The following is a 21,479-nucleotide window of genomic DNA, read 5'->3' on the forward strand; positions in this document are numbered from 1 at the left end:
GTCCATGTTATTGATATAGATAAATTTATTTTAACCCGGAAAACCAAACAGTTCCCACGGGATCTTCAAGAACCTAAATCCACGCGGACGAAGTTGCGGGCATCCTCTAGTCCATACTTAATATTATAAATGCGAAAGTGTGTCTGTCTGTCTGTTTGTCTGTCTGTCGGTCGGTCTTTATGTCTGTCTGTCTGTTTGCTACCTTTTCACGGCCCAACAGTGTAACCGAATCTGACGAAATTTGGTACAGGGTTAGATTATATCCCGGGGATGGACATAGGCTACTTTTTATCCCGGAAAATCAAAGAGTTCCCGCGGGACTCCTAAAGATCCGTTTTTCCGGATTGCAATCTCTACTAATAATATGCTGACCAAGGTAACTGCCAGACCTCCGGTCACCCGTAGACTCCACAAGACGGGATCACAGGTCCTTAAAAAAGGATCTGGCATTCGCGCCCCACTAACCCGTGGTTTCCACTCCAAAAGACACAATTAATATGAAATTATTTTCTTCATATTTACGCCTCTTAGCCCTTTCCATTTTAGTGTCTGGCGCTCCGGCCGCCACGAAGGTCACCTGTATGTGAGACAGCGCCAATGTATCAACACACGTGGCATACCATACAAGCGACGGGAAACAAGGAAGGGCGCTTTATATATATTATATTATATAGATTTAATTTTTCCTTTTTATATATTTAGATTATAACTTGGTATTTAACGATAAGATAGCAGTTCTTAAAGCTTGTCAAAATAAATTATTATTGTAAATAAATTAATGATAATATTTATAGTATTAATACTTGCAAAGTGGCAATGTGGTGAGTAACTTCCTCGATTTGTTGTATACTAATAAAAACCCCGGTCAAAAGTTATTATCAGTTAACTTTAAAATTAAAATAAAATTGCACCCGTGCGGAACTGGGGCGGGTCGCTAGTGTAATCATTAATTTAATGTAACGTGACTGAAATAAAAGGCTTTTTACACTCTTATAATAAAAATATTCGTAGTTAAAACTCTTAAGCCTGAAACAAATATACCTATACTTTTGGAATAATAATATCAGAAACTACCCGAAGCACATAAGCTGCAGCAAGCGACGACCACTTCAGAAGTTCAGCTTCAGTGCGCTTTGCAGTATGATTTGTGAACGTCTCTACAGGGGCCTTACTACCATCGCGTAATGTTTCAATATTGAAACATTTTTACTCTAAGCGGTGGTACTAGAGTCCCAGATCTTTGTAGTACCAACTCGTAGCGCCCGTGCCGTCGCGTTGTTGGACACATTTCTACGTACGTGATGACGCGCGCTGTATGCCCAAGCCTTTAAACAGCAATGTCCAATAACACTTGACGCTAAATATAATCTCGTATTGATTTCTTCATACTGTATCATTTCTAATCGTACTCGAAGATAACCGTCGATTTTGGCGCCTCATTTAGCCATCAAGTGCCGTGCTTCGATGTAATAGCTGGTAGTCTTTTAGATAAAAAGAACCATTGTTAGTATATGTTCGTATTTATGTATCCCAGTAAGACCTGCGATCTAGCATACAACGCTTCTGTGGTTTGCTTCTTACAATGGCTGGTGGAAATCACACTATGAAGGTACTTCACTGTACATTTTTGTCTGTTTTTACCTATACTTTTAAACTACACAGGGCCGTTATGCCATTTCGCCCGAGATATTTTGTATACTACTTTTCTCTCATTTGCAAGGAAATAATAAACAAATGAATTCAAGAAAAAAATTACATTACAGGTGATACAGTTATAAACGATATTTAATAAATAAAATGGAACTCTTGCCAGGTAAAATGAATGGAGGAATGAATTAATAATTTATTCAATAAAATGTAGGTACAATATGTTGAAACAATGTCTGTTAAGCCTTATACATTTTACCATTGTAGCTGGTTTGAATATTACCTTAAAATAAATTAAATACAATGTGGTGATTCCTCTTTTGATGAACTGAGTGCAGGTACTCATTTTTATTAAAGAGCTTAAAAATTGTATTACATTTATAAAAACTTCCATGCTTTGACCACGCATGGTTTTATTTTAATTTTAAACTTTTGAAAAGAAATACGTAAAATTAATGTACCGAGAGTTAACCATACCCCTAAGGGATCCATACCCCTGCTCTTCCCGAAAGTGATTCGAAACACTCAGGCACACGAGGAGTTTACCTGGCTGGTACCTGGGGTAACCATTACTTCTTCTTGTCTTTGTGAATTGTGCATAATATTGTTTGCGCATCGAGAATTGAAATCGCCAATTTAGTGTTGAGATGCGATATACAAGTATTATTATCATTTATGATGTTTATTGTATTTATATTTTAAGAGTGTAATTACGATGTATAAGCGATCATATTAGTAAAAGATAAAATAAAAATAATTTTGATCTAAAAGAATTACCTACCTATACAATCACCTAATTAAAATCTAGTGGAAAATAATGCAGCACGTAGCTTGCATGTAATTGTATAGGTATATAAGTATTCATTTATTGTAAAAGTAATTTTGTAATGGGCTTCAAGTAGGTACCTAATCTGACCTTATTTGTAATTCAATTTTATTTATTTGCTGATACAGGTTCATATACAAGTGTGTGAGCATAATAGTAGGCGCATTGATCCAGTTAAAACGCCAAGCTGGCATGCAAATACCATCAACAATCTTCAACATACTAAATACAAAATACAATAATATGTCGTTCAAATACGAAATAAGTTTATCATGACTTACTTTGTTTTAGGAAAAAGTAAATGACAGTCCACCTCCCAACGACAATCCTTCTCAGACTCCTGAGAGAGCAGGATGGGGACGTCCACTGGAATTCATATTAGCGTGCCTTGGATACGCCGTGGGATTGGGAAACGTGTGGCGATTCCCTTATTTGTGCTACAGAAATGGTGGAGGTAAGTGTTTAGTTCTATACAAAGTTTTATTTAATTGTTCATTGATGTTTCCATACCGCCTGTATGGAAAAATCTAGAAATTTTGAGTCAGTTTTTTTATCGTTCGAAAACTCATAAAAGTTTTGAAAAATTATTTCATTACCTAGAAATTAACGTTTTAAAATAAGTCAAATTTTAACTGCAGAAAAGCTCCGACGAAAATAGCCACGATGGCCGCAGTGTACGATTTTTACCCGCCAATCAGGCATAGTTAATGCGCGGCGCGACGTCTCTTATAATATTATCTGTGAAACTCTTTGTCAGCATTGTACACTTTAATATTGCATACATGTTCATTAGAATTAAAATCAAACACAAAATGCTCCTCCTGAAAAGTACGCTTTTTGTAACAGTGTCCTTATTTGTAGAATACGACGAATTATTATTAATTAGTTCACACCATCCTAAATTGGGATTATAAAATGCTACGTTACGATGTGATTGAAGGACAAACCAACAAACATACACAATTTCACACATTTTGTAATATGGTTTGATTACCTACCTGTTATTTGTGGTTCACTCTAAGTGCAAAAAAAAATTATTTTATTCTTTTACGAAACAACTCCTCAATATTTTCCTCAAGCTCTCAGGCCATTGCGGAAATTGCGGATTTTATCAAAAGAAAGTAAAAAAATAAAGCTTATCTCCATCGAATGAAAACAAAGTTTGTTATGCTCGTGTTTTGCACCCATACGGAAGCATTTTGCAAAATAAATGCTTGGATGATGTTTGGTTGTGGGAATGTTTTTATTAATTATTATACATCCTTTACTTTCCACGTTGAGCATGGAACTTGAGCCGACAATAAATATAAAAAATTCTTAATACGCGTTTTTTCCTGAATCTCATGAGTTTGTCGTGGGCTCTCTTCTTAGATCTGGGCCCATTTGGGGCCCTCGTAGCTTTAGTTTTAAGTTCATATAACTAATTATCACCACTATATAATCACACAAATCCAACAACTGAATATCAAAAAGTGTAAATATTACCAATTTTGAATAAATGATTTGAAAGGTAAACACTAGACTTGTGACTAGACAATAGAAGCTGCGATAGTGGTTAGGACGTCCGCCTCGTATTCGGAGGTTGGGGGTTCGATGGGCACACATCTTTAACTTTAACGTGCGTTTAAATACTTACTTACTTTAACGGAGAAGAAAAACATAATGCATCATGGACTGAGATGCTCCCAGTCCATGATGTTCTCAAATGTGTATGAAGTCTTGCAATCCGCACTGGGCCAGCGTGGTAGACTATGGCCAAAACCCTTCTCACTCTGAAAGGAGACCCATGCTCTGTACTGAGCTGGCGATGGGTGGATCATGATGATGAAAATGATTTCTGGACGAGGACGACGACGAGACGAGGACGGAACCCCGATGCGCGAGTCTAACCCGCACTTAGCCAGTTTTTATAAAGTGTGAGCATACCTACTTGTTTCAGGTGCATTTTTAATCCCCTTCTTCATAATGCTGGTTTTAATCGGCCTACCAATCTTCTACTTGGAACTGTACCTTGGACAGTTCACAGCGCTTGGTCCAATCAAAGCGTTCAGTTCAATTGCTCCGTTCTTCAGTGGTTTGGGATACTGCACCTTGGTAGTAATTAGCCTAATCTCAATATACTACATGATCATCGTGGCTTGGACAGCGTTCTATACATTTATATCCATCGGTGGTGATATGGCGTGGGGGTCTTGTGAGAATGAATTCAATACAGACTGTAAGTATCCTTTCTGATTCCTTCTATTATTTATTTATCTACTTACTAGCAGCTACCCGGCATACGATGGATTGTCTTTCGCGAGCCAGCTATTGTATCTTGATGCTATAATATTTTACTAGAGCAACGTTGATGGTACTATGTCACATTAGATTAGAGACAACACCAACTGTGCAAAGTTTCAAATTGATCGGATAAACGACACACTTTCAGCGTTCCATTACCCGAAGACCTTTTTATTCAAATAAAGCTAACCCCTGACTGCAAGCTCACTGGTGTTAAGTGATGATGCAGCCTAAGATGGAAGCGGCCGAATTATTCCACCAGAACAGACCAGAAATTTATTATTACTATTAGAAATTTATTTACTATGTTTCAAATCCCTGCCGAAAATCGAACCCGGGTCCTCCCACTAATAAGACCACAGCGCTTACCACTGCACCAAGGAGGTTGACGCCTGATTGACATGCGTGTAACCTTTAGTAATAGAAAATGTAATTAGATTGTTACAGTGGTGCTTACGACAAAGCTTGCCGGGTCAACAACACAGGTGAAGCTGCCGACCTCACATATTACATGCGCCGATGTATGAGTATCGGCGAGATATGCCAAATGACGGAACTGGAACCTTACGATGGGAAAAACTGTCGAAACGGAACGGAAACCATCCCGTGGTTCAATAATGTCAACAGGGTACTAGCGTCAGAAGAATATTATAAGTAAGCATTTGCTTTTTAGGGTTCCGTACCTCAAAAGGAAAAACAGAACTCTTATAGGATCGCCTTGTTGTCTGTCTGTCTGTCCGTCTGTCGTGTCTGTCAAGAAACCTATAGGGTATTTCCCGTTGACCTAGAATCATGAAATTTGGTAGGTAGGTAGGGCTTATAGTACAAATACAGGAATAAATCTGAAAACCGCAAATTTGTGGTTACATAGTTAAAAAAAAATTAAAGTATGTTTCAATTTTCAAAGTAAGATAACTATACCAAGTGGGGTATCACATGAAAGGAGAATCATATCATAGGAAACCTGTACATTCTAAAACGGATTTTTATTAATTTTTATGCATAATAGTTTATGATTTATCGTGCAAAATGTTGGAAAAAATACCCAAGTTCGGAACCCTCAGTGCGCGAGTCTGACTCGCTCTTGGCTGGTTTTTTTTTTCAATTATAATATGACGCATACCTATAAAGTTGAATGAAGCCAAAGTGAAGCGGCCACTTTGCATTTTTTATTGAAATACAATGTACTTAGTACTAAGTAAGTAAATAAGTAGTACTAAATATGCACATTATTTCGCGATAATTTCCTTCACCGATAAAGCAAGTCATATTTAATTGCTTCGCACATAACTCCAATCAACTAGACATACTTACTCCTTCAAAATCAATTAGTATCGTTTAATCATACGATCGATTACGACATTCAAATTATGTGACAAGATAGACAATGTTATGGGACAAACCAGATTTTATCGTATAGTCATGTAATTCAACGAAATTATTTGATAAAATATAAATGAACTTTATCGTAAAGATCACAAATTACTTACCGCTTTTTCCTTAATGATAAGGAAAAAGGGATTATTAACAGCAATAAAGTCATTTTTAAATCAAGCGGTGATTGCCTAGTGGTTGAACGTTGGCCTCCCAGCTGAAACATCTCGGATTCAATCCGAGAGAACTTTGACTTTTTGGAGTACGCGTTTCAAGCAATTAATTAATATCACTGCTTCATCCTGCATGCCTGAGAGTTGTGTGAAGTTAGGCAATCAAGGGCTACTCCAGTAGATTTCTCTATCTATTTCTGTCCGATAATATTTATACTCAGCCAAATTCATACAACTATATTTGGCCTATGAATAGGAAGGTAAATGCCCACCCATCAGACTGAAGTCATGATCTTTCGATTGGTCGTTCGTAGGTTGACATACCAATGCATTGTAGCAAAAAGTTTTTTACGTGCTATGGGTTCCACAAAATTTCCGCTAAATTCCACAAAGTTTAGCTTATATTTCAAACAAAAGTCGTGTTCTATGAAACTATCACAATTAGTATGACACTGGGCATCAACGTGTATGCAGAAACGAGTGGCAGGTCCCAAAACTTGTTTTTCGGAATGACCTGTGCTGTGGTAATACAGATCAACGAGTTCTAGTACAGTATATAGATGTCATTGATCTGTTAATATAACAGTGTAAGGCCGAGCTCACTTTGGATACGTTTTCGTACGAATTCCATTCGTGCAGAAACGTACGAACACGCACGAACATTCCCAACCTTCTGAGTACTATGAAAGCGCTCACACTGCGCGCGAGTTAGTCGTACGTATACGTACGTGCAAGTCCGACGTCCGAAACCAATCCGAACTTGTTGGGATTTTATTAGGCCGCGCTCACTTTGGATGCGAATTATATCGTACGTAAACGTATGAACACTGTTCGTACGAATTGAGTGCGCACACTGAATACGTTTTTCTCCGTCAAATACACAGAGTACCGGTGTAAACATTATGAACGCACGAACACGTAATAAAATCCCAACAAGTTCGGATTGGTTTCGGACGTCGGACTTGCACGTACGTATACGTACGACTAACTTGCGCGCAGTGTGAGCGCTTTCATAGTACTCAGAAGGTCGGGAATGTTCGTGCGTGTTCGTACGTTTCTGCACGAATGGAATTCGTACGAAAACGTATCCAAAGTGAGCTCGGCCTTACGCGTTCGTGCGTTCATAATGTTCACACCGGTACTCTGTGTATTTGACGGAGAAAAACGTATTCAGTGTGCGCACTCAATTCGTACGAACAGTGTTCATACGTTTACGTACGATATAATTCGCATCCAAAGTGAGCGCGGCCTAAGAATTGGAATTATCTCGAACATAACATCAATTTAATAGTATTTGTCTAGAATTGAAATTGCATCTTACTTTAATAAAATAACGTCTAGATAGTGAAATTATTTGTACGAGTAAGTAGGTATGTCTCGTAAGTCACAACGGCCGCGTTCAAACGTTTTTGATGAACTTTTCTTACTAATTGGTACCTAGTTTTCCTTGTATAACTCAATGGAAAAACTTAAGAGTACTTATGTTTTGCAGCGAACGTGTTCTGGGAAGAGGTAACGCGACGTGGGAGAATTGGGGATCTATACAATGGCATCTCGTCGGCTGCCTGTTTTTCTGCTGGGTGGTTGCTTTTTTATGTGTCATCAAGGTGACTATAGTACTTCCGTTCCGTATTTCAAAAGGAGAAATACCCATATAGGATACGTTCGTTGTCTGTCTGTATAGGGTAGGTACTTTCCGTTGACCTAGAATAATTAAAGGCAGGTAGGTGGGTCTTATAGCAACACGGAAGTGGAAAAATCCAAAAACCGTGAATTAGTGGTTACATTACAAAAAAAAAAATTGTTTCAATTTTCAAAGTAAGAAAACTATACCAAGTGTGGGGTATCATATGAAAGGGCTTTACGTGTACATTCTAAATCAGATATTTATTTATTTTATGCATAATAGTTTTTGATTTAACGTGTAAAATGTCGAAAAAAATACCCGAGTACGGGACTCTCAGTGTGCGAATCTGACTTGCAATTAGCCGGTTTTTTTTTTGGTTCTTAGGGATGATACCTATCTTTATTGTTTTAGGGCGTACAATCAGCAGGGAAGGTGGTGTACTTCACAGCCCTGTTTCCATACGTCATGTTGACCGCGTTACTCATTAGAGGAGTAACTTTGGACGGTGCGAGCGACGGTATCTTATTTTACCTGTTACCTGACTGGGGAACACTGCTGACAGCAAGAGTTTGGGGTGACGCAGCCTCACAGGTAAGCATTATGTTCACCACTAATGGAGTCACATTAGTGTGTCTTATTTTACCTGTTACCAAACTGAAAGACCGACTGACAGCTCAGCTTCACGGGCTAGCTTTCTGTTCTTCTCTAAGGAAGTCCCATTTGTCTATCTTTTACCTGCTACCTGACTAAAGACCCTACTGACAGCAAAAGTTTGTGGTGACGCAGCCTCACAGGTAAACATTCTGTTCATCACTAAGTGTGTCAGTACATTAGTTTTCATTTTACCTGTTACCTGACTGAAAGACACTGCTGACAGCAAGAGTTTGGGGTGAATAGGTATATATTATGTATTATCTTTTGATACCTAATGCTCGGAATTTGGGACACATTATGTTAATAATTCGCGCGTTAATTAACGCGTTCCTATCTATGATATTTATCTTCAATGACGTGTGAAGTATACAGGAAACGATAAATGTTAGTAAGTGATTATTTTCTTATATTAGGTACAAGTACTTTCACACCAGTAGTTTTTTATTTCGCTAAAAATTTCGTCCCCCAAATCAAGTGTTTAGTATACGACACGACTTTAACAAAACACGACTCCATATAAAAAACCGGCCAAGTGGCTGGTGCCCCATGAATAAACCCCTAACTTAGCCTTACTCAAACTCAAAAAAATATAATTAATTTGCTTGAAATTTTCACTTTGATTCCACAAAAATCAACCTAACTTGATGAAAAACAATTTACGTCAAGTAATCCTCCAAGTAAAACAATTGCGCATTAATTAAATAAAGTGCAGTTTAAATCTGCTCCTCCGAAAAGCTATTCGTTCGTCCATTAAACTTTGAAAGCTTTGACAAACATTAAACCTTCTAAAGGATTTATTGATAACAATTTTCTCTAAAGCAGATCGCATACTAGCCGAGCTAAAACCAATGTATGCAATGCACGCCCGAGGTCGTCAGCCGCGTGCTTCTAGATAAATGGGCCTCCAATTTCTTGTACGGTTGGCCTCAGAATTCGAAACTATTGTATAAAAAACCTGTTCTACTTATAACCTTTTTCTATAAACACACCACACACATCTAACGTATGTACATAATCGTGCTAAACGACTTACAGGCCTTTGACTGTACATATTTTGATCACGTATTTTCGTGTAGAGTGGACGCACGTTCACGAAAATGGAGATCAAACATTACTATTATTCACCTTTGCACCTTTTTTGTATAGTTTCTCGAACTTAAAATCATTTATTCAAAGTAAGTACTATTGTAAATCTTTTGATAGTCAGAATTGCTAGATTTGTAAGATGATAGTGGTGATAAATAATTAATTACGTAAATTTAAAACTAAAGCTACGAGGGTTCCAAACGTGCTCATGTCTGAGAAGATCTGTGGGCTCTTCTCAGACAGCCGTTCTCACAAACAAACTCAGCCGTTCTTTTGTATCATATTTTTCTGCATTTATGTGTGAAATAAATATTTATAAATAAAATAGGTTTGTGCTTGACGACAATTATGCTTATTGGAAAATAATGGTGATCTCTATATTTTGGTGCAGCGCTTGTCTTGAAAAAGCGCTTGTCTTGGTGAAGGCAGGGTACTCAAGTTATACGTAGAAAGAAAAACGGACGCTGCAAAAGCATTCATCACCTTTGTGGTTCATGTCAGATACGTTGTACAAACACATTCCTTGCAAACAGATTGACTGTACGATTTTTGAGGGTATCTAATCATTGTTTCACAGGTACAGAAAAATCAAACAATTGTTTTATACGTTGCGTTTAGTGCGGTTGTTAAAATGTGCGATTATCTTTGCGCACTTGTAAATTGTAATGAATAAATAAACACCGTTAACCTTAATTAAGTTGAAAATTTGAACAAATCGTGTGGCTAACTGACTAACTAGATAAAAGTTTCAAATTTACACTTTTTTGCAAAAAGAAAATTTTCGCAGCGATTTCAGCTTCTCTGTACTCGTTATTTGTTCGAAACAATATTTTGCTTATTGTTTTACTTAAAAATTTTGCTTACATAAGTTCAAAATACAAGTTTCAATATTGTATTATTGGCGTCACTCAGAAAAGCAGGTATTATTTAAATATTTTTATCGAATTATTGGAATGTCCTCTCCGAAACCAACACAAAATAAACACAAGTTTAATGTGCAAGGTTATCCGAGAGTTTTAATCTAAACAAACTAATGCCAAAATAAATAAATTAATTAGAGCGTGATTGCTATCACAACATCTAATTATCCAGTTCACAACCCAAATACCGAAAATATGCGATATCGCTCCGAATCTCGGAAGGAGACTGAACTACAACCTTCGAAACACCCGTATTTATGCAAGTTCAATCTTGTTGGCCTCCTAGCAACAGATTGTATGACATCGAATGAGCAAAATATCGATTTTACCAAACTACCTTCATCAGCTAAATTAATAATTTTATATTATTTTTGACAACTCAAATCAACTTTTTAAAAATAACCTTACAGTTCGGCCGTCCTGAATTTAACACGCCCTCGTGTTTATAAATAATCTTGTCATGTCAGTCGCGGGCTTCCTTGCCCTAAGTCAAATCCAAATCATGGGCTATCCTGCCCTCCGTCAAATCATTAAAACCTACCCCTGAACTGCCGAACTCTCAGTTTTAATATCAAGTCAACAATAAATCCAAACGACTAACTTCTCATTCGATGTATACAAAATCTGAACCACTCATTGCAAATTACTTTCCAATTCACAAAAGACTAAATTATTAAAAAAAAAACTAAAAATTTTAATCACCAAATCAAACTCAATAAAAATTTTAATCAAATGTGGGTTGTTTACAAAAAGATACCAAAGCGAAATTAAGACAACGTGAGACACGTCCCGCTTCTGAATTATTGGCGTCACTCAGAAAAGCAGGTATTATTTAAATATTTTTATCGAATTATTGGAATGTCCTCTCCGAAACCAACACAAAATAAACACAAGTTTAATGTGCAAGGTTATCCGAGAGTTTTAATCTAAACAAACTAATGCCAAAATAAATAAATTAATTAGAGCGTGATTGCTATCACAACATCTAATTATCCAGTTCACAACCCAAATACCGAAAATATGCGATATCGCTCCGAATCTCGGAAGGAGACTGAACTACAACCTTCGAAACACCCGTATTTATGCAAGTTCAATCTTGTTGGCCTCCTAGCAACAGATTGTATGACATCGAATGAGCAAAATATCGATTTTACCAAACTACCTTCATCAGCTAAATTAATAATTTTATATTATTTTTGACAACTCAAATCAACTTTTTAAAAATAACCTTACAGTATTAATATATATAACAGTTATATTTTACGACGATATTTTGTAGCAAAACATATGTTTACTGTATTTACAGTAAACACAGTCTATATAGAGTAAAACCACAGTACAAGGAAAGACACAGTAGTCCGATACCATTGATATGTAAATGACGACCAAGACTATCCTTCAATATTGGTCCCTAATTAAAAAAACAGTCAAATGCGAGCCGGACTCACATACGAAGAATTCCATACCACTATACAAGCAAGATATATCGTACAATTTATTTTCAACAGATTTTCTACTCCTTCGGCGTCGCATGCGGGTCATTGATAACGCTGGCATCATACAACAACTTTTACAACAACTGCCAGTTCGACGCCATTTTTGTCTGTCTCACGAATTTCGGGACGTCCATCTACGCTGGGTTCGCGATATTCTCCGTGCTTGGCTTCCAAGCTCAAATGATGGGGGTCAGCGTAGATGGTGAGTACGCTTGGTATATGATAGATAAAAATCAGCCAAATTGTGCATAAAAATAATTAAAAATCTGTAACGTAAACTTGGTAAAGTTATCTTATTTTGAGAATTGAAACACATTTTTTTTTTTGTGAAATTTACCAAACAAATTACTTGTTCTATAAGATCTACGTAACTGCCAAATTGCGTGAGTCTAGGTCTACGGGAAGTACCCTAGGTTTTCGTGACAGACACGACAGATGGACAGACGGACAGACATACAGACAGACAGACAGACAACAAAGTGAGCCTTATAAGAGTTGCGTTTTTCCTTTTGAGGTACGGAACCCTAAAAAAGAACAATACTTCCGTCTTATCATTTACCTATTAATTGCTTTGTTCAGCTTACTTTATTACCTACCCGACTGCGGCAAAGCCAGGAAAGGGTTATGATTTTAGCAGTCTATGTATGTATGTATGCAAGTATGTATGTATGAATGTATGTTTTTCCTCAGATTCTGTGTGTTCCACAGTAGTGCCTAAACTACTAGGCCGATTTTGATGAATGAGGTGTAAATTAATTCCTTGTAAATGTCTGGCCTAATTGACCTAACGGATGTTACATCAAAAAAAGTAGAAATCTCCAAAAAAAATTGTTTGCTATTGTATCGAGTGGGATGTCAAATGAAAGAGAAGAAAATTCTGAGGTCATGTATAATGTACTATAACATTAATTTACCAAGCGACAGAAAAACAATTTTACTATAGTATTTCAGCGTTTATTAAGACGATCGCAGTAGGGTTTTAGTTTTAACTTTATCTTGTTGATTAGACGGTATGTAGATAACACTAAACTAGTAGTTCATAGATAAAACCCAATATTAGCTGTTAATATTACTAAGTAGTTTATGTACTTACTGACATAATCTAACTTCAATATAATACTTATTGTTTTATGCATACCAACTGTATTTGAGACAGAGCTGTTTATTTATTAGCTTTCAATCGTACAGGAAATCTTCTATACAAATTAATAATAAAAATGCAAAAGTGTATCAGTCTGTATATCTGTTAGATTATTCCTAATGGAGTAATTTTGAAAAATGCCAACGTGATCATAAAAAAAAATCGGTCAAATGCGAGTCGGACTCGCACGCGAAGGGTTCTGTACCATAACACTATTTTTTTTTAATTTTCATGGTGACCATTTTTAAATTTATGACAACCACCAGTTTGTCCCACTGACGGATGGATGGACGGACGGACAGCGGAATCTTAGTACTTAATAGGGTCCGTAGGCGCCCTTTGGATACGGAACCCTAAAAACCCACGCGGACCAAAATATAAATTAATATTATTCGCGGACGAAGCCGTGGTAGAGAGCTATATAATTTATGTATGTATGTATAGTAATCATCTTAGTATCCTTTCTTTTTACCAGATGTGGCTGAGCAAGGTCCAGGGTTGGCGTTCGTGGCATACCCAGAAGCGTTGCTGCAGATGCCCATCCCACAGTTCTGGTCTATCATGTTCTTCTTCATGCTTTTCATCCTAGGCCTTGGCTGCCAGTTCGCTGGGATTGAGGCCATCAACACTGCTATTGTGGACCAGTGGCCTCAGTTGAGAAAGAGATACTGGATGGTGAGTTGAACATGGGTTGTGGGTCATTCAAGACTAGATGATGTCCGCGGCGGCGTGGTACAGATGAAAATTCAGTGAGAACTCTTCGATTTTGCGGAACAAAAAGTAGCATTCGTTCACGGGATGCCAAGCTCTGTATTAAAAAATTTCGTTAAGGTGGAAGCGACGGGTCTGCCCGCGAAATTCAAATTTTACTTGGTTTTTCGCAATTTCTAAACTAATACGACAAAGTAGGCTTATGGCACTTTAATTGCGGCAATGGCAGTATCATCCTCACAGGTTTATATAAAAATCTTTACTTGAAAGGGTCCCAGTTTAAGAAATTAGCTCTAGTATCAACTATAACTTACAAACAAGTCGATAATAGAACTAGTACGCTGCACTCAGAAACATTGCTCCTAAGAAGAGTATATAATATATAGGCTTCTATTGCGACGAGTCAAGGGAGCTAGTAGTGGTGACTGGGATGTTTCGGAAAAAGTCCTCAAATGTGTTTGCAATTTCTAAGTCAGAGTTAGTGATGTGGTTGTTACTTTTAAGTTCCAATTTATTATTTTCCATCTTCTCAATAATTATCTTCCGTGGGACCTACTAGAAATTTTTGCCTGAGTCATTATTGAAAGCTTGTCGAATCGTGTAAGTCCTACCCAAATCATGGATTCTTATCCATGAATCCTTATCCTTGGATGGATCATTTTGCTATAATTGCTGACCCGATTTACAGGAAGAGTTACCAATAAAATTAACCAGAAGTCCCCTTAATTCTGGCAGGTGACGGCCAGTACATGTTTCACGTGTTTTCTCCTTGGACTACCGATGTGCTTCAGCGGCGGCGTGTACCTGTTCACTCTGCTCGATATGAACACCGCCTCCTGGGCTATATTGTTGATCGGTATGGCTGAGGTAAGTTTGGAACATCGCCGCTAGGTTACCCGTACACTATCGGTATATAGGTACCTGTACTAGAATATATTCATTTCGGATAATATGCTAAGCTAAGGAACTATTGAACTTCGTTTCTCCCTCGTCTTTTTATCTTTGAAACACGAGGCATTAATGAGGCCACAGTTAGTTATTTTCTGAGAAACAAAATGTATGGGATTAAGTAGTGATTGTGTACCTTTAACTACGCATATCTGCTAACTTGTGCTGACGGCTGCTGAAGGTACCTACGAAAAAGTTTACTGACTTTTCTTAAGTCTAAGAGCTGATTTTTATGCATGTTTTACAGAATACTGGAATAGGAATAGGAATAGGAGTAGGAATAGGAATATAAATAGAAACAGAAACAGAAATAGAAAAATATTTATTCAAGGTATCGTATAAACACGAGTCCATTCTTAAAAATTACGCATTTCATACACAAATTGAATGTTTACACACACTTTGAAGACGTTTACTTTTTCCAAGAAATACTTCCTTATTTCTTAAAAAACAAATCGCCTTTCGCCCGCCCGAGTCTGAGAGCTTGCAAATTAAATTATAACATGGACTCGTTTAAGTAATTCCAAGTCAATCTTTCCAAGCTGAACTTGCTCTAAAGGACTAAGTTCGTTGTACCCGATTTTTTTAGGAAGGGAATGTGTGACACATTAACCTCTGTATATATCTTTTATATATCTTAATATTAAATGTATACTATGTATAGTATAAAGTACATATTTATATACTATAGGTATGTATGTATATTGTATATATATTGTGATTGAACATACATAATATAGAAAGTGTGTCCAACATAAAAGTGCTAGGTACCTATATTATCTTGTACGATGTTAAGGAACCCTTCGGTGCGAATCCGACTCGCACTTGATCGGTTTTTTTTTCAGTTAAAATACGATTGAAAAATAAGACTAACCCTTATTTTAAAGTAGGTAATCAGCCGGGTAAACTCTAGTACAAAACGCGAGCGTAAAATAAGTATAACCACTTTATTTTCTTAGTGTGTGTAAGCTGCATGTATCTACGCTTGCCACACGATCATAGACATTGATATTTTTAACCCCCGACCCAAAAAGAGGGGTGTTATAAGTTTGACGTGTGTATCTGTGTATGTCTGTGGCATCGTAGCGCCTAAACGAATGAACCGATTTTAATTTAGTTTTTTTGTTTGTAAGGTGGCTTGATCGAGAGTGTTCTTAGCTATCATCCAAGAAAATCGGTTCAGCCATTTGAAAGTTATCAGCTTTTTTCTAGTTACTGTAACCTTCACTTGTCGGGGGTGTTATAAATTTTTAATTTACACTTGTTAGTGATACTATATTACCTAGCGTTCACCCACAATTACGGGAAAGCGCACTGCTTTGTTATTCGATCAAATATCATAATGCACAAGTGTAAATTAAAAAATTATAACACCCCCGACGATCCAAAGTATCTGAGTTTTCAAAACATCATTTTCAAATAAATAATTATGTATTTAGGCAACGTCCATCTTGACAGCTTGACATTTGTCTATTGACATAATATTATGAACCTAACGGTTATCTAACCTTCTTTTCTACAAGAAAACTAGAAAAGAGCTGATAACTCTTAAACGGCAGAACCAATTTTTTTAGATTATAGCTAAAAACACTCTCGATCAAGCCACCTTTCAAACAAAAAAAACTAAATTAAAATCGGTTCATTCGTTTAAGCGCTACGATGCCACAGACAGATACACAGATACACAGATACACAGAAACACAGATACACAGATACACAGATACACAGATACACAGAAACACAGATACACAGATACACACGTCAAACTTATAACACCCCTCTTTTTGGGTCGGGGGTTAAAAATATAACCATGTTATCATGGGAATATACTTACTAGATGATACATGCGACTTTATCAGCATGTATTTTTGATATATTTTGATAAGTATGGATAGTATGGACAACACTGAATTAAATAAAGACTATGATAATGGTAAAAATAACTTTAATAAACATATTTAAATGGTAGTAAAAATATGCAGACCTTATAAAATAAAATTAAAGGAGAATTAAATTATTGTACAAGGATTAAACTCATTTCAAACTACGGAGTATATTATAATATATATTATATCATGAGATATAAATTAATATCGCTCACCCTACTTTTAAATGGAACTGTTCAGAGTAACATGTAATATTGTATATATAATTTTATAGCCTTGACGATCGGTCGACAAAATATCTAAAGTTTGCGATGTAATTTAATGTAGTGGAACTTTTAATAGCCAAAACTTTTTGATAGGAACTGACCCTTATTTTTCACATGAAATGTTTTTGTTTAGGTAGCGTTTACAATAAAAATTTGACACCCGGTTCACAAGCTAGGGTATATTTTGGGTCGGAGGTTAATAAAGATGTAAGGTATTAAGTTTATTGTTTTAGTGTACCGCAGTGTCCTGGAGCTATGGCATTAATCGTGCCATGCGAGACTTGGCTTCCATGAATATGAAGTTGGGTATCGTCATGCGAACTTATTGGAAAGCTACGTGGACGCTCACAGTGCCTGTTGCTAGTATTGTGAGTATTATTATAACGTACCTAATATGAATGCCAAATTCTAAAGTAATTTTTTTTTTGTCGTTTAACAGAAATTAAAATTTTGACAAAATTGGTTAAGCGGATGGACCATGAAATGCCAGCAGACAAACACAACATCACTAGATGATGCCCGCAGCTTCGCCCGCGTGGATTGATCAGATCCCCTGCAGCATCAGAATTGAGGAGTTGGAATCCAAATTTATTATGGATTGCAATCAAATGTCGCAAAGTTCCTGTATCAATAACAAAAAATACGCAAATCGGTTCAGAAATCTCGGAGATATCAGTGGACATAGGTAGAAAAACAACTCCTCCATCTTTTAAAGTCGGTTAAAAAAGTAGCCTATGGGACTCCTTGGTTAATCTACTTGTGTGTGAATGTTCCGTCAAAATAGGTTCAGCCATTCCGAAGATTAGCGCGTTCAAACAGACAGACACTTCAATTTTATTTATCAGTATATAGACTATAGATTGTGGGTTTCATTATAATTCTTTTACGGGTCGATCTACCCGTGAAATCACTGCAGTCAGCTGCTGACTGCCGGATCAAGCTGAGGCAGCACCCCTTTCAGCTAAAAATAAGTGGTTACCTGGGTCTCGGGGAACCAAGGAGAACCAACCAACCAAACCAACCAACTTTCGTCAGCCCCTTGGTCCCCCGGGAACTATGATGCTCTATCTGTTTTTAGGGTTCCGTACATCGAAAGGAAAAACGGAACCCATAATATAGAATCACTTTGGTGTCTGTCTTTCTGTCTGTTTGTCTGTCCGTCTGACGTGTCTATCAAAAAGGTCTATAGGGTACTTCCCGTTGACCTAGAATCATGAAATTTTGCAGGTAGGTAGATCTTATAGCACAATTAAAGGAAAAAATCCGAAAACCGTGAATTTGTGGTTACGTCACAAAAAAAAAATGTGTTCTTGAAAAATTAGAATTTTCAATTTTTAAAGTAAGATGACTATACCAAGTGGGATATCAAATGAAAGGGACCTTTACATTCTAAAACAGATTTTTATTTATTTTGATGCGTAACATTTTTTGATTTATCGTGCAAAATGTCGGAAAAAATACCCGAGTACGGAACCCTCGGTGCGTGAGTCTGGCTCGCACTTGGTCGGATTTTTATAAATACAATTTGGTCTTTTCATTCACAGAGTGTTTTAGTATTTGTCTTTGCAAATTGGATGCCACCGGCCTACGAGGATTATATGTTCCCCTTATTTGCGGACCTGCTAGGATGGGCTATCGGACTGTCTACGCTGGTATTCTTCCCTCTTGGTATTTGCTGGGCTCTATACTGTGGATACGTAAGTTATTCTCCAGGCGATAAAAAGCTGTGAATTTTTTTTAAATAAAAAATAGCGAGCAAACGAGCAGGCGGGTCACCTGGTGTTAAGGGATTACCGCCGCCCATGAACATTTTCAGCACCGGAGGAGACCTTTCAGGAATTTGTTAGTTCCTCCATTGAATAACTCCATGTTGTAATCTAGTGGGAACACCGCCGATGGGAGTTGATAACCTAGTGGAGTGTCCGCCTTTTATTCGGGAGATCGGGGGTTCAATCCAGGGCACGCACCTGTACCTGTATCTTTAACAATTAACAAAACATCGCGAGGAAACTACATACCTGAGGGTTCTCCATAATGTTTTCATTGTGTGTGAAGTCTGCCAATCCGCACTTGGTTGGTATGTTAATGATGATTATGTAACTTAGTCTATTAATTACTGTGTCTACACCAGTCAAACCCTCATGACTTCACGAAATTTCATTACGTTATTTGGGAATCTCACTGGCGCAGTAGTGAGCGCTGTGGTCTCGTAAGGGGGAAGTCTTGGTTCGATTCTTGGCAGGAGTGACCTTGGCTCTGGCCTGATCCAGTGGCAGGCTTCAGCCATGGCTAATTACCACCCTATTGACAAAGCTATGATCATCATCATCATCGTCACAACTGGACACAGGTTTCTTGTAGGGACTTCCGCATGCCACGATCTTGCGCCATAATTCAGCGGCTCACTTTGACTTGTTTGATGCTATCTGTCAACCTAGTGGGGAGTCTTCCATCGCTTCGTTTTCTGGAAGTGAAAGCGCAGCGTTGGAATTTGGGTACGATACCGAGAAACCAATTAGTGTATGGGGTTAACAAAACAGTCCCACATTTAGTCCCTGACCAGGTTATCTAGGTTAGGTTTTATCTTAGACTGCATCATAACCAGATGAGTCAAGATTTAATTTGTCAGCTTCAACCCTCTTTAATTCTCTCCTCCTCTTCCATCTTTAATTTTTTATTATTTTCTCAGAGAGGCAAAGAACTGTTTACGCCAACGACGCTCTGGAAGCCAGCCGTCAAGACTACACAACCAACTCCAGATTGTATACCTAACGGCAACTTAGATCGCGCTGAATATGATAATATTGCGTACATATCTTAAAAATCGGTGTTGTGCGAGTCCGATTCGCACTTAATTTTTTTATTACAACAAACCACTATATTGTTAATTATGGATGTAGGTTTTCTTTATAATGTTAACACACACTAAATTCCAATTATTTTACTTACTTATAAGGGGTTTAAGTTATGTTAAGGTTACGGTTAAACTTGGTTCGTCACAAGAAGCAAAATTCGGTTGCACAAATCAGAGTTCACACCTCCATGATTAAGGTTAATAATATTATGTACAATATTTTGGACTAATGTTAACAAACCCTAGTTCCTAACTATACAAAATATTCACTTCATTTTTACTGACAATCAGTGATTAACCGCAACCATAACTTTAACGGCATAGCATCGATGCTAGGGCAGGTTGTATTTATTTAATGTGATACAATAATTATAAGTAAGTAGTATAATAATTATGTCGAACGCGCGATAGCTTTCATGGCATTTTGGTAGGCACTTTAAGCAATTTGGAAAGTGCATAGAAGTTTATAAGAATAGAAATAAGGAATGTCATAGACTATAAGAATAATGAAGATCTGTAACCATGGATTATTTTTGTATGACGATGATAAATAAACCTTGTTAAGAAATTGTTTCCTTTTGAAGCTTCTACGGGCTCCGATTCCTCTCGGAAAGCACACATTGTGTAGTGTTGTGTAATATACACAATACACATTCAAAGTAAAATTGAATAGGTATTTTCCAGGAAAAGCTGCAACAACCTACTTAGACCTCATCATTACTTTCTATTGAGTAATAAAGGCGCTAAGTGCAATCCTTTCATCAGCATCATCATGAACAACCCGTTGCCAGCCCACTATTGAGAATGGGTCTCTTCACAGAGTGAGAAGGGTTTAGGCCATAGTCTGCCACGCTGGCCCAATGCGGATCGGCAGACTTCACACACCTTTGAGAACATGGAGAACTCTCAGGCATGCAGGTTTCCTCACGATGTTTTCCTTCACCGTTAAAGCAAGTGATATTTAATTGAATAAAACGCACTTACCTAACTGAAAAGTTGCCCGGGATCGAACCCCGACTTCCGATTAGGAGCCGGACGTTCTAACCACTAGGCTATCACACCTTCCAACAACAGCAATCCTTTACTAATAATAAAAATAAACCTCGATATTTCTTATTTCTATGATAGCCTAGTTCATAAGACGTGCGCCATTTTTTTGGAAGGTCAGAGCTGCACCCGGGCACGCACCTCTAACTTTTCGAAGTTATGTGTGTTTTCAAGCAATTAGAATATCACTTGCTTTAAAAGTGTAGGTAAACACCGTGAAGAAACCGCATGCTCGAGAATCACCATAATGTTCTCAAAGGTATGTGGCCAAACCGCACTGCTAGTGTGGCAGACTATGGCCGTAACCTTTCTCATACCGAGAGGAGACTAGTGCTCAGTAGTGGACCGGCGCGGGCGATGGGATGATCGTGATGAATTCAATAGGTGCAGAAAAAACATTCGAGGCATATAACTTTGGAAAGCTTTTCGAAGAGTGCTAAATATAAACAATGCGCTATAAAGTTGTCGAGTTTTAATGCCTACGTCTGAACAAATTTGCACCTGCTCCCGCAATTTTCGGTCTTAGATTCAAAGCTTGAG

The 21,479-nt window shown here is 37.4% G+C and overlaps 1 protein-coding gene across 1 annotated transcript; it reads left to right on the plus strand.

The window, feature by feature from the left end:
- The first annotated feature begins 1,427 nt into the window (after positions 1–1,427).
- LOC123867346 (sodium- and chloride-dependent glycine transporter 1-like) lies at positions 1,428–20,457 on the plus strand. Its single transcript, XM_045909342.1, has 12 exons — positions 1,428–1,609; positions 2,765–2,927; positions 4,413–4,691; positions 5,194–5,410; positions 7,796–7,910; positions 8,342–8,521; positions 12,099–12,288; positions 13,703–13,902; positions 14,674–14,805; positions 17,272–17,406; positions 18,583–18,735; positions 19,728–20,457. The coding sequence occupies exons 1-12, from the start codon at positions 1,583–1,585 to the stop codon at positions 19,857–19,859; spliced, it is 1,923 nt and encodes a 640-aa protein (XP_045765298.1). The 5' UTR covers positions 1,428–1,582; the 3' UTR covers positions 19,860–20,457.
- Positions 20,458–21,479: the final 1,022 nt, after the last annotated feature.

The sequence above is a fragment of the Maniola jurtina genome, chromosome 8, assembly GCF_905333055.1.
Source record: "Maniola jurtina chromosome 8, ilManJurt1.1, whole genome shotgun sequence".
Classification (NCBI taxonomy): Eukaryota; Metazoa; Arthropoda; class Insecta; order Lepidoptera; family Nymphalidae; genus Maniola; species Maniola jurtina.